The sequence below is a fragment of the Megascapheus bottae genome, chromosome 21, assembly GCF_031878675.1.
Source record: "Megascapheus bottae isolate mThoBot1 chromosome 21, mThoBot2.hap1, whole genome shotgun sequence".
Lineage (NCBI taxonomy): Eukaryota > Metazoa > Chordata > Mammalia > Rodentia > Geomyidae > Megascapheus > Megascapheus bottae.
Window position 1 is genome coordinate 29,511,446 of NC_143529.1, and position 14,783 is coordinate 29,526,228.

Here is a 14,783-nt window from a genome sequence, read left to right on the forward strand (position 1 = left end):
TTTGTGAACTAAATTTGAGGTGCCACTGTGAGTATGATTAAAAAAACAAGGAGGAACCAACTTAGAGACATTCCAAAGAATACTTTAATTTTATTATTTCTTACTTCACTTACACGAATGGCAACCGAGTGTAAGAGCCAAGTATTTAGTTTTGTTAAAAGGTGCTCAATTGAGGCAATTTGAGTTCACAGTGAGCATCAAGCTTTGTAAGCAAGGATTCTTTGGTATAGATACTAAGAGTCTGTATTTGTCCTCTTCATCAAAAAGCAAGGGCAGAAGTGTTCCTCTCAGCCCTCCAGTGCATGTGTGCAGGTGGGCAGATTGTGTCTATCACTTCTCTTTCCCCACATTTTCTCCCTAAGTCTGAGTCCTCATACTCTCTTCCTCCTTCCCTATGCCCCTTACCCGTCTTCTTCTATAACAGCATGGAAGCTGCTGAGCTATCACATCCCTTAGGAAATTCACTTTGATGGAAAATGTACAGAAGGCCTTCCGAGTCAGCTCCTCTCAGTCTTGGAAAGCTTAATGCTAAAATTTTCAGGCATTTGGCTGCCAGTGTTGAACACAGCTAGTATGAGAAATTAAATTATACCAACTTAACATGAAGCAAATGATAAAGCTAATAAGTACTCAATGTTCATCACTTCCTAATTCTTTTATAACACGATAAGATTATCTATGCCAGAACTGTGATGGAAATACAATTGAATTGCTGACCATATCCTTTCCTAGCCCTGTGGTTCAGGTAAAACCTACTAGTAGCATGAAATCAGCAACATAGGAGGATTTACAAGACAGAAATTGGTCATTAATATAATCTAATTTTTTTCCACCCAGAGAATTGTTAGACACTTAGCAGTGTGAACATTCCACAAGAGAAGTTAGTGTCTGCAACGCACTGTGTATTCTAGACGCTGCTCAACTGTTACTGTGATCAGTTCCTTTGCTATTCATTGGTACTAAGGGTTTTGTTTCTTCTCTTTATATCAGTTCACTCCAAATTTGTTGCCTACTCCCATCTGCTCAGTATTCCAACTGCTCATACTTCATTACATTGGCAAAAAAAGCCCTTATTTCCTCATGGTGTATTGGGTAGCCTTGCAAAGATCCTTTGGGCGGATTTAGGCCATAATCAGTGATGAAGAAAGGCAAGGAAGGTCTCTTTGTGGTAAAAGGATTTATACTGGACCACAGAGAAGTCAGATTGATTCAGAATTTTAACTTTGCCTTTTTAAAATCCTCCAGAATAAAAAGAACAGTGCGGAAACCTTGCTTCCAGTTAAATAGAAGCCTACAGAATACTGGTGCTGCAGAAATATTAATCATACTTGGTTTATAAACACTGTATTGCTTTTGTCTTGAAAAGGAGATGGCTGATTCATAGGTGGAAAGGTAGAAATGTTCTACTTAGGGTACAAGGATATCAGATCTGTCAGAGTGGAGTTTAACCAGTGATTTCTTTTTTTTTTTTTTATCATTATCAAGGTTGGATTGTGATTCGTTTAAAAGAGTGGCAGTTGTATATTTCTTTCACTTAGCTATAATCCCTGTTCTTTTCTGAAAGTAGTTGTAAGATGTAACTATGATGATCGACTAAATTCACAACAATATAATATGATGGAGAAGTGGTAAGAGCCACAGTACCCAGGACAATCTATGGTCCCAGCAATCACTGGTCATCACCAGCTGACATTCTCTAAGTGAGCTCTCTTGTGAGTGGGTCTTCTGGCCTGAGATGATCTCCCCAGCCTGCCCTGAGTGGAGAGTCAAGCTGCGACTGTGGAATAAGGGATGCCGCTCCAAACTGCTAACTTTTTTGGTGGTTCGCTACACATCTATGGTAACTGATGCAGTCCAATGTGATATGATAGTGTTCCATATACTTTTAGTAAAGTCACCTTGATTTTTCAGTACAGGGAATTAAACCCAGGCAATCTACCACTTGAGTCATCCCCCCACCCGCTCTTTTTATTTTGTATATTTGAGACAAGGTATCATTAAGAACTTGGCCTACACAATGGCTTTGAACTTGAAATCTTTCTGTGTCTGCATACTGAGTAATTGGGATTACAGGTGAGTACCACTCTACTCAGCTCATAAAGCACTATTTGGAGTTGTGTGTGCAATCACCAGAGAAACATCAGTTCCAGGAGAAGTCTGGACATCTGAAACTAAAGTCATGAGCTATTGTTATACGGAGTGAATAAATCAACACTGACATCACTATTGACCTACATGAATTTAAGGAGCATCCCTTCCCTTCACCCAAACATACCTCCTGTAATCTGACACTAGTTTAAGGAGGTCCTCAGTTGAAATCTTGCTGCTTTCTTGTCTATACAATGGTGAAAATCTTGAGTCTCTGTCCACATTTCCCTGGTTGTCCTTAAATACTGATCTGAAAGAAAATAACATTTCTTCAAGCTAGTATTTGAATACTATTTATGAAGTTGGGTTTTTAATGTGACTGAACTAGTGAAATTTCCTCTTTATAGTGGAAGGAACTCTAGAAAGTTTATGAAAAATAAACATCAAGAAAAGTTTTTGAACAAAAAATTTTATTTATTTGCAACTTTATATATCTAAAGTGGCAGCAGTTCATATTACAACTTTGGTTTTGTTTCATGACCATTTACCTATAGTAACATATCAAAACTTTGGTTAAAGGGAAATGGAGAAAAACAGAAATTTGTGTGTGTGTGTGTGTATATGTGTGTGTGCGCACGCGCACGCGCGTGCTAGTTCTGGGGCTTAAATTCAAGGTCTAGATACTGTATCTAAGCTTCTTTTGATCAGGATCAGTGTCTACAAGTTTAGCCACAGCTTTTTGCTGGTTAATTGGAGATAAGAGTCTTGAAGTCTTTCCTACCCAGTCTGGCTTAGAACTGAATCTCAGATCTCAGCCTCCTGGGAATCTAGGATTATAGGCAAGAGCCTTAATATAGCCTAACTGGGAAAGACAGGACCATTCATTCACTGTGGGTGACACCATTAAGACTTACAAAGAGTAGAGAGAGGTAAGGATGTTTATGTGAGCAGAGAGTCACGGTGACAATCATGAGACATTTTTGTGGCTGTAAGTCCATGTTATGGCTTTCAGTAAAGAGATAATGACAAATGAGTTTTATATATTTTCATGAAATAGGGATAATATTATGAGCTGAGCCATTTTTTCTTTGATCCATTTCAGTGTACTTTATGACATAGTTAAAATACATAAATTGTCTTTGTCCAAATAATATAGTAGTGCCTGCTATTTACATGTAGTTATGTACATGTCTATCCACCTCTCTCCGCCCCCCCACCTACCTACTTACACTTAGAATTTAGGTAATCCAACTCCCAAAATTTATTATACATATCTGCCAAAGAAAAACTAGATCATATATATTTCTTTTTCTTCAATGTTGAAGAAATGCTGAATGTTTAAATTTCTTCTGAATAATTTTTATCATTATTTAAATAAAGAAAATATTGCAGTAATTAGACTGAAATGGTCATAGAAAAGGATATAATATCTTAGGGCTTTACTATACTATAACACAGAAAATAGGCCCAGAGTTTGTAGACTTTAAGCTATCTCCTCATTTTCCTTGTTAAGTACTGACTGAAGGAAAATACAAAGTCCTTCTATCAAGTAACATTGGAAAGACAGAATGAAACACTGGGCTTGAAATGGCTGTGACTAACGTCTTTTACAGGTCTTTTGTTCAAGCATGTGCCATGTTGAAATGAATCGATTTCTCAACTTGAGAGGAAGTTCATCTGAGCTTGAATAGTAAAGTTTAAATGAGCTGGTGACTTCAAATACATTAATATGTGTGAGTTGTGTTGCCTGTTTCTCTCATATTCACAGCTTTAGATTAGACAGTTATCATAACAGGGATGTAGTACACAGCTCCCTGGGAAAAGTTTTCACACAGGGCCAAACCACCTGTCCTGATAATCAGCAAATATATTAGTTGGCAAGGGACCAAAGAGCTGACTCATTGTACTGACAGTTTCAGGATGGCTGGGACATGGCGCACTGTTCCAACTGACACAATTGAGCAATGATTAGTTTATTATGAAGATCCCAGAACCCTGGCATTTGAGGTAGGATTGGAGAGAGAGTGGGCTTAGTCTTGATGGGTGCACTCAGAAGCAGCACAAATAAAGGGGATAGAGAGAAAAAAAATCACATTTGTAGTTTCTGTTTATTTCCCTTTCTTTTTTTTTTCTTTTATCTCTGCTTCTGTCTCTGGCTGTCTCTATCTCTCTCCAAATAGAACAATAACTCTCAGATTAACAGCAAACAAAATTCTACCCACAATGCCAAGCATCTGTGTGCTACAGTACGTGGGATGGTTACATCTGGCATAAACATGGTCATAAGCATTATTATTGATATTGCGATTTTAATGACAGTTGGTTCATAAGGACCAGAATGTTTAAGGTACACTCCGAATTATTCTGTGAAACACAAAGGCAGCTCAAAGGTACAATAGGAAGAAAGGCAACCAGAGAGTTGGTTGGCAGAATCAACAAGGCATTAAAGTAAATCTGGAAGCTATTTCTTGTCAAAATGATCAAAAAGTGAACACCTTCTGCTTATCCTGCTAGTATTTTCTTGACGCAGTCTTTATGTTGTGAAGGTGAAATGAAAATCTTTGATGGGATTGTCCACTTTTTCGAGGTTAGCTCTCTGAGGGACTGTGCTTCTTGTCATTTTCTTTTTCATTTGTCAGACAAGTTATGTAAGTGCAAACTGCATTTTTATACACAAATTGAGGAGCTCTATCGTTTCCTAACCAAAAACCAAACCACTAATCTGGCATGATTATAGCACGAGTTTGTGGTTCTGTTGGATTTCCTTTCTTAGAAATAATTACCTTAAGAGCTGTTAATAATGTCAGCTCCTTCCAGGGCACTGTGGGTCACGCCTGTAATCCTAGCTACTCAGGAGGCTGAGATCTGAGGATCAAGGTTCAAAGCCAGCCAGGGCACCAAAGGTCCTGAGAATCTTATCTCTAATTAACCTCTAGAAAATGGGAAGTGAGGCTTGGCTCAAGGGTAGGGACAGTGCCCAGGCTGAGCTCAAGCCCCATGTTCCAGAAAATAATGATGATGATGATGATGATGATGATGATGATGATGATGATGATGATAATAATAATAATGTCAGCTTTCTAGAAAATTCATCTGTCTTCTTTACAGCTTATTTTATGACACAATTTCAAAGTCTGTTGTATGTTCAAAAGATGTTGTTCTTATTATATCTCAGGTTCTTCGAAGAATAGGTCATTCTTTAAGCTTTCATTTTCCATGTTATTCTTCAATGAACCAAATTTGCCAGAAATGTAACTTACTTACAGAGCTAAATGTGGTCTCCACAGTGACTTTTAATTATAATACTAAAGTAAGACTTATCCTCTTTAATTGGGAACATATCTCTATCCAATCAATTGGAGTGGATGAGTATTCTCTTTTGTAGATTAAAAAAATGGAAGTAAATGAAGACTAGTGACTTGCCTGATTTTTTCTTGATTTGTACAGAAGAAGCCTTAGAATTTTGACTCAGATCTGCCTCTCACTTTGAAATACCTACTTTTAAAATTTCAGAACAATGCTGGATCCTTACAGTGAAAATGTGTTTTATAGCTGTACTATACTATTGCAATACTGGATTATTTTACTTTTACAAGGAACAGCTTGCCTCTACTTGCCCCATCAACTTTTCTAGTGAGATCTGAGAATATTTAGTAAGTAATATGAAAATGCTTGATTTGTTAAGTTACAGCTAGTTATCCTTCCTATTGACATTTATCAGAAATACAAGCAGTCAAATGTAAATGATTAAATATGTATAAACAGCATTTTGTTAAATGTGAAATGTTGTAGCATTGGCTATTGTTGTGTAGGAAAGACAGAGAATAAAAATACAATAATATTCATTATGTCCTTTTTCTTTCTTGTGCTCATACTAGGGCTTACACTCAAGGTCTGGGTACTGTCTTTTGGCTGTTTCATTTAAGGCTATTTCCACTTTGCCATTTCTGCTATATGTGTATTTCCAGACTGGTTAACTGGAAATTGTAATTTTATACACTGCCTTGCTTGGGATGGCTTCCTATTGTTATTCTCAGAGCTCAGCTTCTGGAGAGCTAGGGCTGGAGACATAAGCCATTGTGGAGGTATGTGGGTAGTCGTGAAGTGCTTTATGCCAAATGAGTTCTGCACCTGACATTACATACTATCTGGGAGGCAGATGTTATCTTTTCCAAGGTATAGATAGAAACCCTGAGACTTGGAGAAAGAATCCAGCTCAAGTAGTTCTCCTCTAGACTACTGGTTGGGTTCTGGACGTGGCTTCTTTATCCTTTGCTATACAGGGCTCCCTGAGGGTGAACTAGTTGCTGGAGACACAGGAGTAGGTCTTGGGTTTTCAGATGCCCAAATTTCCACATTTCTTTTTCCTGTATCTGCTTGTCCTCAGCCTTAAATATGACTTCAAAACTGTAACTAACATTGTCAAGTTTGGTCTGAATGTCCCCATCATGAACAACTGTGTGATCTCTTCTTCCTTCAAGAAAGTCCTGTACCTCTTCTCACACCAATGAAAAAGACTGAGAAAGACAAATGTAGTTGATGATTAAGCAGACACAAAGAGCAAATTCTGTTCTTGTATGTCCAAGTGATTGACCCATTTTAAGTGCCCAGAGAACTCAGCACTTATGTCATAGTCACTGATATGGGAAAATTCGGTTATGTTAATTTGAAATTTTAACAATCAATCTGATGACTTCAGTTAGACATCCACCTACAGACCCAACCTCTATGCAAAGGTGAGAGCATACACCTATATAGGACATCAGAGTGCATTCATCAGAATTTTTTTTCGCAAATCAGATTTTCAGTATTAGCATAATGTCAATGGTTTGTTAAATCAAACATGCATAGTAAACAAGTTATGATTTTGATTTGGTCTATACAAGGAACCCACAGCATACATGGTCATAACCACACTATGTAACCAGGACCTTCAAGCATAACGTCTCTTGCTAAGTTATCTAATGAAATAGATGCATGTCTCCAGATATGGTCCATTAAAAATAATAAGTAATTCTGGGTGCTAGTGGCTCACACCTGGAATCCTAGCTATTCAGGAAGTTGAGATCTGAGGATCATGGTTTGAATCCAACACAGGCAGGAAAGCATGCAGACTCTTATGTTTGGTTAACTGCAAAACACCAGAAGTGGGCCTGTGGCACAAGTGGTAGAGCACCACCCTTGAACAAAGCAGTTCAAAGCACACACACACAGACTCATGCACACACACACACACATATACACAAACATAAACACAAACATATGTAAGACAAAGGGGTTCAAAATGGAAAATTCTAAGAAACACTCTCAGGCCCCAAGTTTAAGCCTCAGTACTGGTACATAAAAAATTCAAGCTTTCAACGTACTCTATAAATACTGTGCATCTATTCTGTTGGTTGTGGGAGTAAACTTACCTCACTGCCCAAGCAAATGGCATGCGGTATTTCCCTAACTTGCTACAGAATTGTCTGTTGGATTTCAGTATCTTTTGTGCAAACTAAAGGAAAAAATTAAAAAAAAATATTCTTTAGGAACACTGTTACTCTAGATTTATACACATATCCAAATTTAATTTTTATGAGCTACTTTCTTAATGTATTATTTTGCCATGGAAAATAAATATATTTTATATTTATTCAGAAACAATGACAATGTATAATTTCATCATTTAAAAGTACAGTAAAAGCAGATGACATTACCTCTGTTTCTATCATTCAAGGCCCTTCCAGTATTCCCTTTTTCGTTGGCACTAGGGACATAATTATCTATCTTACTTTTTGATTTAGTTTATCATTTTCATTGCTGATCTATTACTCAGATAATATCTAACTTTTCACTACACATTAACTCTTGGGATTAAAACTTTATCAGTATTAAAATTTTTTTCCTTGAATAGATTCTCAGAGGTCAGAAACTGCTAAGCTAAAAAAAAACCCCATAAACCAATATATATGTGTATGTATGTATCATATACATATATATTAATTTTCTTGGTATATGTTTATTTCACTAATAAGTAAATGTTTAAAATGATAAATTTATCAAACTTAACAGATCAGCCTTGTACTTAATTTCTTGAAAGTGAGCCAAATTATTTATAAGAAAATACACACACTACCTTGTTGGAGTCTGGGTTTTTGATATAAGGTTCAGCACCGCTTGCAATGTTTCCCATCAAGACCTTTTCAATTTTGGCCACCAAAACAATTTCAGAATGTGGATCACTTACAGAAAATATAGCCTATGCACAAAGAAAACAGGTATTACGCATACAAGAAACCACACTAAAGACATTTACAAATGTTCCATTTCTCTTGTTATAAAAAAAGATACCTATAAACATTTTTGCTTGGAAATTGCCCATTGTGTGTGAATTAATGTTGGGAACAATCAGTGCAACAAGAATTTTCTGTCCCATCACAAGTAAACAAAAGTGCCACCTGCTTTGGAAACTTGAGCCATTCCTCTGGAAGTCCCTTGATGTGCGGTTCTTCTGACTGCCTTGGGGTGACGGTGTCAATGGTTCCATTTTCCAAAGCCACAGAAGGCCCCAACAGCATCTGCCGGACTGCTGTGTGGTTTAGATCCACATGAAAATCAGCAGAAATCTTCCTACCATCTCTCAGGTCATAAAGTGCCACACTCACAAAAAATGGCTCAATCTAGGTGAAAAACAAAACCAATAGACAGATGGTTTTCACAGAAAGTCATTATCCCATCTACAGCTTTTTTTCTGTATATCATTTCTCAAAGCACTGGAAGAAATATACACTGAAAGCAAGCTCCCCTGGACTCAGTGAACAGAACCAAAATCTTTTTCCTTCAGCAAACATCTCATACCTGATGGCAGTATTTCATTTACTTCATCATTACTTTTATATCAAAGTATTCTCATCCATAGTTTGTTTTAACAATGTATTAGTTATTTCCTTGATGCTCTGAGAAAATGCCTGCTACCTCATTCTCCCCTAGACTCTGGGAAGTTGAGAATGCAATTCTAGAAATTTCTAGACTGCACTGAGAAATACTTTACTTGCTCAATAATTTCTGCATTTGAAAATTATCATAACTTAATGGGCTAATAATAGCCAACATTTATTGAGCATTTACTTTGTGCCTATATTACATTTTTAATACACTTATGTAAACAAGGTACATATGAATGTATTAGTGGGCATCAAGTGTTGTAGAAAGTCAAAGTGGGTAGGAAGTTTCTTAAGAAGAGTTGATGCTTTATTGACTTTCTAAACACATATACATTTTTTTCTTTACTTTCAAATGATTTTGAAGTACACTGAGTCAAGAGCACAAATTCTCAACTCTGAACCCTTCTGATGGTAACCTTCATATGGTCATATTGGTGTCTACAGTTTTCTTGATGGCAAGCCTATCATTTTTCACTTTGATAATTAATCAGAATTTATGAAAATATATTCTGAAATGACGTTCCATGTCTTGCTACTCATCCAACACAGTGCAAAACATCCACTAGAACCAACAACCATTACATTGGTAACTAATATTCCTTTTCTCCATCACTACATAGATTAATTAATATTTCAGTGTAAAGATGAGCATTCCACTGCTCCATTTATTCATTTTGTATTTATCTGTTTATACATAGAAGGCCCTCACTGTTAAATACATGTCATCCACTTTAGATTATATATGGAGAAATACCAATTTCTTATTTGTGGTGATGATCAAATTGTCCTAGATCTGAGACACTCTTTCAAAGTAGCTTATAAGTGGTTTGGGGAGATCCTCTCATTTTCTTTATCTAACAATACATTTGAAGTTCACTTTATAGTTCCCATTCACCAGGTAGCTCTTGAAGAAGCGCTGATTCATTTTGCTGAAGATGACATTTAGGAAATAAAATCTTGATTCTGTGATCGCTGTTACCGTTTGTGGTTTCTCATCTCTTTCTCTTTCACACAAACACACACAATACTAAAATACACCTACAATTATCTCTTGATCTCTATATTTGAATGTTTACTAAAAAATTAGTGAGTTCATGCTAATTCTTCGTTTCTAAGCTAGATACTGAAATATTTCTTCTCATCTTTCCGTTTTTCCCATTGGAAAGGATGTACTTTGACAGTGAGGAATCTGGATTTCATTATCATTAATGTATTAACTTATTTGTTTAATTAATTCACCCACTGGTTCAAAGTAGCCATTCTTTTGTCAACTACCTTCTCTGTCCCACCCTGTATACCTATCTGCACAGGTCTAGGCCCAGGCCATCTCTGCCTGTGTGCAAAGTCTTTCTCCTTACCATCTAGAGTTCTTGAATTTTTGCCAAAGTCCAGGACAAAAAGTCATTTAAACTCTTGCCTAGATTCCAGGACAAAGTAGAAGATAGAAAATAAAGAAAATTGGTGAAAGTAATGAGGAAAAGAAACAGGAAATTCTTTTTTTTCTTTGTTTCTCTCTCTTATTTATCTTGAAAACACACAATCATCAACAAAGTATGTATTAGAGGTGGAAGAGAAGAGGCTCTTCTGTAATCTATTTAAAAATCCTCTGGTTTGGAACTCATACAAACTAAGGGTAATAACACTCAGCCTTTCTACAAAATTACACCTTCTATTTAAAATGTTTCCATTTACTTAGTCCTTACAAATGCTTGATGTGGCTATTCTGACTGAAAATTCTTGATTGAGTTTTAAAGAAGTAGGAATTGAGTAGAGTTAAAAAAAAGAACTTTCTAGGATGAGAGACCTATGGAAAGGAACTAATATGGAAAAGAATACTAGAGTGAGATTACAGTATAGAAAATTGTGGTTAGTCTGTTGAGAAATATTAAGAAAGTACAACCATGGGGGTTGAAATCCACTGTGTGTGTGTGTGTGTGTGTGTGTGTGTGTGTGTGTGTGTGTGTGTGTGTGTGTGTGTGCGTGTGCATGTGTAGAGTCACTGCAAAAAAAGGGGAATGTTGTGACTATATGGACCTAAACTGAGAATGATATCATCTATGGATATAGGAAATAAAGATTCAAAGAACAATTTGGAATGGGACCTTCAAGTCATCTGTAAAAATCCTAGTAGTAGCAGACACATGAGTTTTGAGTCTTGTCAAGGAATTTAGGCTATAGACCTAGACCTGGGAATTTTGTTAAAGTCATGACACAAAGATCATCAGACTAAGAAGTCTTAGGTAGCATTAACACACATATAGTGCACCAGGGAAAAGCACTTACTAAAGAGATTAGGAGAACTAATGCAGCAGTGATACTCACAAGACACTATGTAGAAAATGACCTATATAGATAGTGGTGGAGGGAGGTCAGAAGAGAAAAACTGGGATGAAACAAAGGCAGAGGTGATGCTGTTCAACAAAAAATGCACTCATTACTTGATCTATGGAACTGTAACACCTCTTTATATCACCTTTACAATAAAAAAAAGTAAGTGGCCAGGAACATAGCCTAGTGGTAGAATGTTTGCTGAACATGTCTAAGACCCTGAGTTTGATGCCTGGGTGCCACATACACAGAAAAAGCTGGAAGTGGAACTGTGGCTCAAGTGAAAGAACACTACTTTTGAGCAAAGAGTGTCCAAGAACAGTGCCCAGGCTCTGAATTCAAGCCCCAAGACGGGCAAAAAAGTAGAAGAGGCATTAAGAAACATAAAAACATTTTAAAATAAAATCAGAAAAAAGGTAATTAAGAAGTGGAGAGATACTTATTATTGATGACAAACATAAAAACATTTTAAAATACAATAAGAAAAAGGAGATTAAGAAGTGGAGAGATACTTATTATTAGTGACTTTAATAATATTTAGATTTCTTGCAGCATTGTAAATCAATAAAAAGAATTAAATGTTTCCAGAGTTGTCACAGGCAAGAAGGTTCAATATACACAGTGGAGTTTTATGCAGCCATTGGAAAGAATGATATTGCATTATTTGTAAAGAAATGGAAAGACATGGGAAAAATTATGTTAGGGCTCGGAGAGACAAAGGTTGCATGTTTTCTTTCATATGTGGAATCCAGAATTAGTTTACAAAAATATATGAGTAAACACGTGGTGGTATGCAAGTATACACCCATGTATTAAATGACATACACTGGATTTAGGGAAGAACCCAAACAATGTAATTCCTTAGAAAGGTTAAATTATAGTTCAACAAAATATGCACCAGGAAATGGGAACCTGAAAGGGGTGGGGCATGGTCAAGGAGAGAGAGAGACCAGTGCAGACCAAAAACTGGGGAATGCAATAAAATATTCACTGTATATCCTAAAAGAATTTAGAAAAATGAAGGAAGGAATGGGATGGGATGGATGGGTGAGAACGTTGAAAGGGGTGAAATTGATCAAGACAAATTATATTCATAAAATCGCTTTGTTGGATGGTGATTCCTTTCTACAACTACTTAAAGATAATAAAAAATATCAAAAAGAAAAAAACCTGCTAAATACACTGGGGATTAAATTAGATGAAAATGGAAATAAATTATACATATTAATTATGAAATATATATAAACATATAAGCCTATATATAAACCTATATGTAATTACATAGCTATGTAATTAACTAACTGTGCTATTTTATGTCATTTAAATCTGAATGGATGCCAGTGTTCTGTCAGAAAGTAGGTTTTACACAAAACCTAGACTGTAATGTGGTTTATTGCTACACATTGTTATAACTCATGTTGAGACTTTTATTAAATGCTAAAGGAATGATTTCTAACCTTTGGAATGTAGAAATGTGACTCGCTGGCAACAGGTACAAGTTCTATTCCTTAATAATAGAAATACCCATTCTCTCATTCTTAAAATTCCACATGTAAAATAAAACTCAAAAAATTATTTGGTAGTAATGGTGTTTGGACTCAGAACTCTGTGCTTGCTGAGCAAGTGCTCTACCAGTCACTCTTCAGCTCCTTACTTTTCTAGTTGTTTTTGAGATAGAGTCTCACTTCCTGCCCAGGTCTGTGCATGGAAAGCAATCCACTTAGTTTAGGTTTCCTGTAGTAGCTAGAATGACAGACATGTGCTGCTATGCCTAATAACTTCTATTGATATAGGTTTGGCTTTCCTGCCCAGACTGTCCTGGATCCACGATCCTGCCATTCTCAGTTCTCCTTCAAGTCTGGATGACAGGTGGATACCATCACATACAACTATAGGTTGGGAAATGGTTTCCTGAAGTCTTCAGTCCAGTCTAACCTGGAACCTTGAGCTTCCTGCTCTGGCCTGCCAGTAGCTAGGATTACAGACATGTACTGTTAATCATGGGCATGTGTTCATGTAATAAATTATTTTAATATGGTAATTATAAAGCAAAAGTTTTATATTTTATCAGTTTCCTTTAAGAAAATCTCTGGTTTGTGGTAGCTGTGATCAGCTAAAAGTTGAAAAGTGAAAAAAAAGTAAAAAAGAAAGTAACTCAGGAACTCAAAACACTTTGAAGGTCTAATAATGAAATTTTTAGCTTTGTTTTCCTGAATTGTTGTATTTTTTTCCTTTCAGTTTAGTGGATGGAAATAAATTACTGATTTGATAATCCATCAGAAATTAAAGCTCATGTGGTGATTCACTTATTTTCCCCAAATACATCTTTTCAATTTAAATGTCAACTGTTACTTCTTGAATTGCTACCTTTTCAATACTTAACAAAACTCTTTCAAAAGCTTACAAATAAAACCTTCACTTCTTAGGTTTAGAATTCTGTATTTTTTAAAAATTTAAGAACATAAAAATCGAAATGTAGTTTTACCAAGAGGCACTTTTATTAGTACAGATTATTTAAATCAATTCTTATTTTCAAAGAAGTATTTTATACTGGAAGCACATCAACTTGAATTTGGTCTTCAATGTGCAGACTAAAAAAATTACATGCTGTCAATGGCTATTTTTCATCCTGGAATGTTTTTTCCGGGATGTCTTTAGATGTTTATTTATTTTTGCCAGTCCTGGGGCTTGAACTCAGGGCCTGAGCACTGCCTTTGGACACTTTTTGCTCAAGGGCTACGACTCTGCCACTTGAGCTACAATGCCACCTCTGTTTTTTTTCTACATATGTGGTTCTGGGGTATCGAACCCAGGGTTTTGTGAATGGTAGGCGAGCATGCTACCACTAGGCCACGCTCCTATGCTCATTTATTAAACATAGTAGTTTGGTCTTCAGTAACTTGGAAAAAGTTCAATTATGCTCATTAAATTATGAGCATGGAGCTAAAAATTATATTATCCAAAGAATGTCACTGAACAAATGTGCAAAGGTTTAAAAAGTGTATTATTAAATGATGACTGGTTGTTAAGGTGAAATTCATGAACTTTTGTAATATTTTTGTAAGTGCAATGAAATTATTTTTAATGTACTGTCAAATAAATGAAAAATGTTTTTCTGTGTTTTCTGAGCCTATTCCTTAAAATGTGAGAACTACTCAAATACAAAAACTCAGCGTCTGCACAGACTATATATTTTAAGAAACTTAGTTTTAACTTATCTTTATGTGGTTGAAAGAAGGGTTTTAGTTCAGCATGTCAGTTTGTGAGTACAAAACATCTTAATCAATGTCACCCTGCATTTCATTGCTCTCCCCATCTTTCCCACCCCCCACTATCCTCTCATTTTACCTTGTTCCATGTTCACATCTGTACATTGAGTATTATGACTTGTCTCTCTCTCTCCCTTTGTCTGTGGCCTCTCCCTTCCTCCTGGGCAACACT

The 14,783-nt window shown here is 36.1% G+C and overlaps 1 protein-coding gene across 3 annotated transcripts in view; it reads right to left on the reverse strand.

The window, feature by feature from the left end:
* The window catches only part of Dock10 (dedicator of cytokinesis 10), a 199,647-nt gene that overhangs the window by 76,556 nt on the left and 108,308 nt on the right, over nucleotides 1–14,783 (reverse strand). For all 3 annotated transcript variants that reach the window (XM_090354914.1, XM_090354915.1, XM_090354916.1), the window contains exons 12-15: nucleotides 8,529–8,750; nucleotides 8,207–8,329; nucleotides 7,503–7,585; nucleotides 2,276–2,398 (exon numbers count right to left, since the gene is read on the reverse strand). In XM_090354914.1, the coding sequence (XP_090211040.1) occupies nucleotides 2,276–2,398; nucleotides 7,503–7,585; nucleotides 8,207–8,329; nucleotides 8,529–8,750 (551 nt within the window). The remainder of the gene's footprint in view (nucleotides 1–2,275; nucleotides 2,399–7,502; nucleotides 7,586–8,206; nucleotides 8,330–8,528; nucleotides 8,751–14,783) is intronic.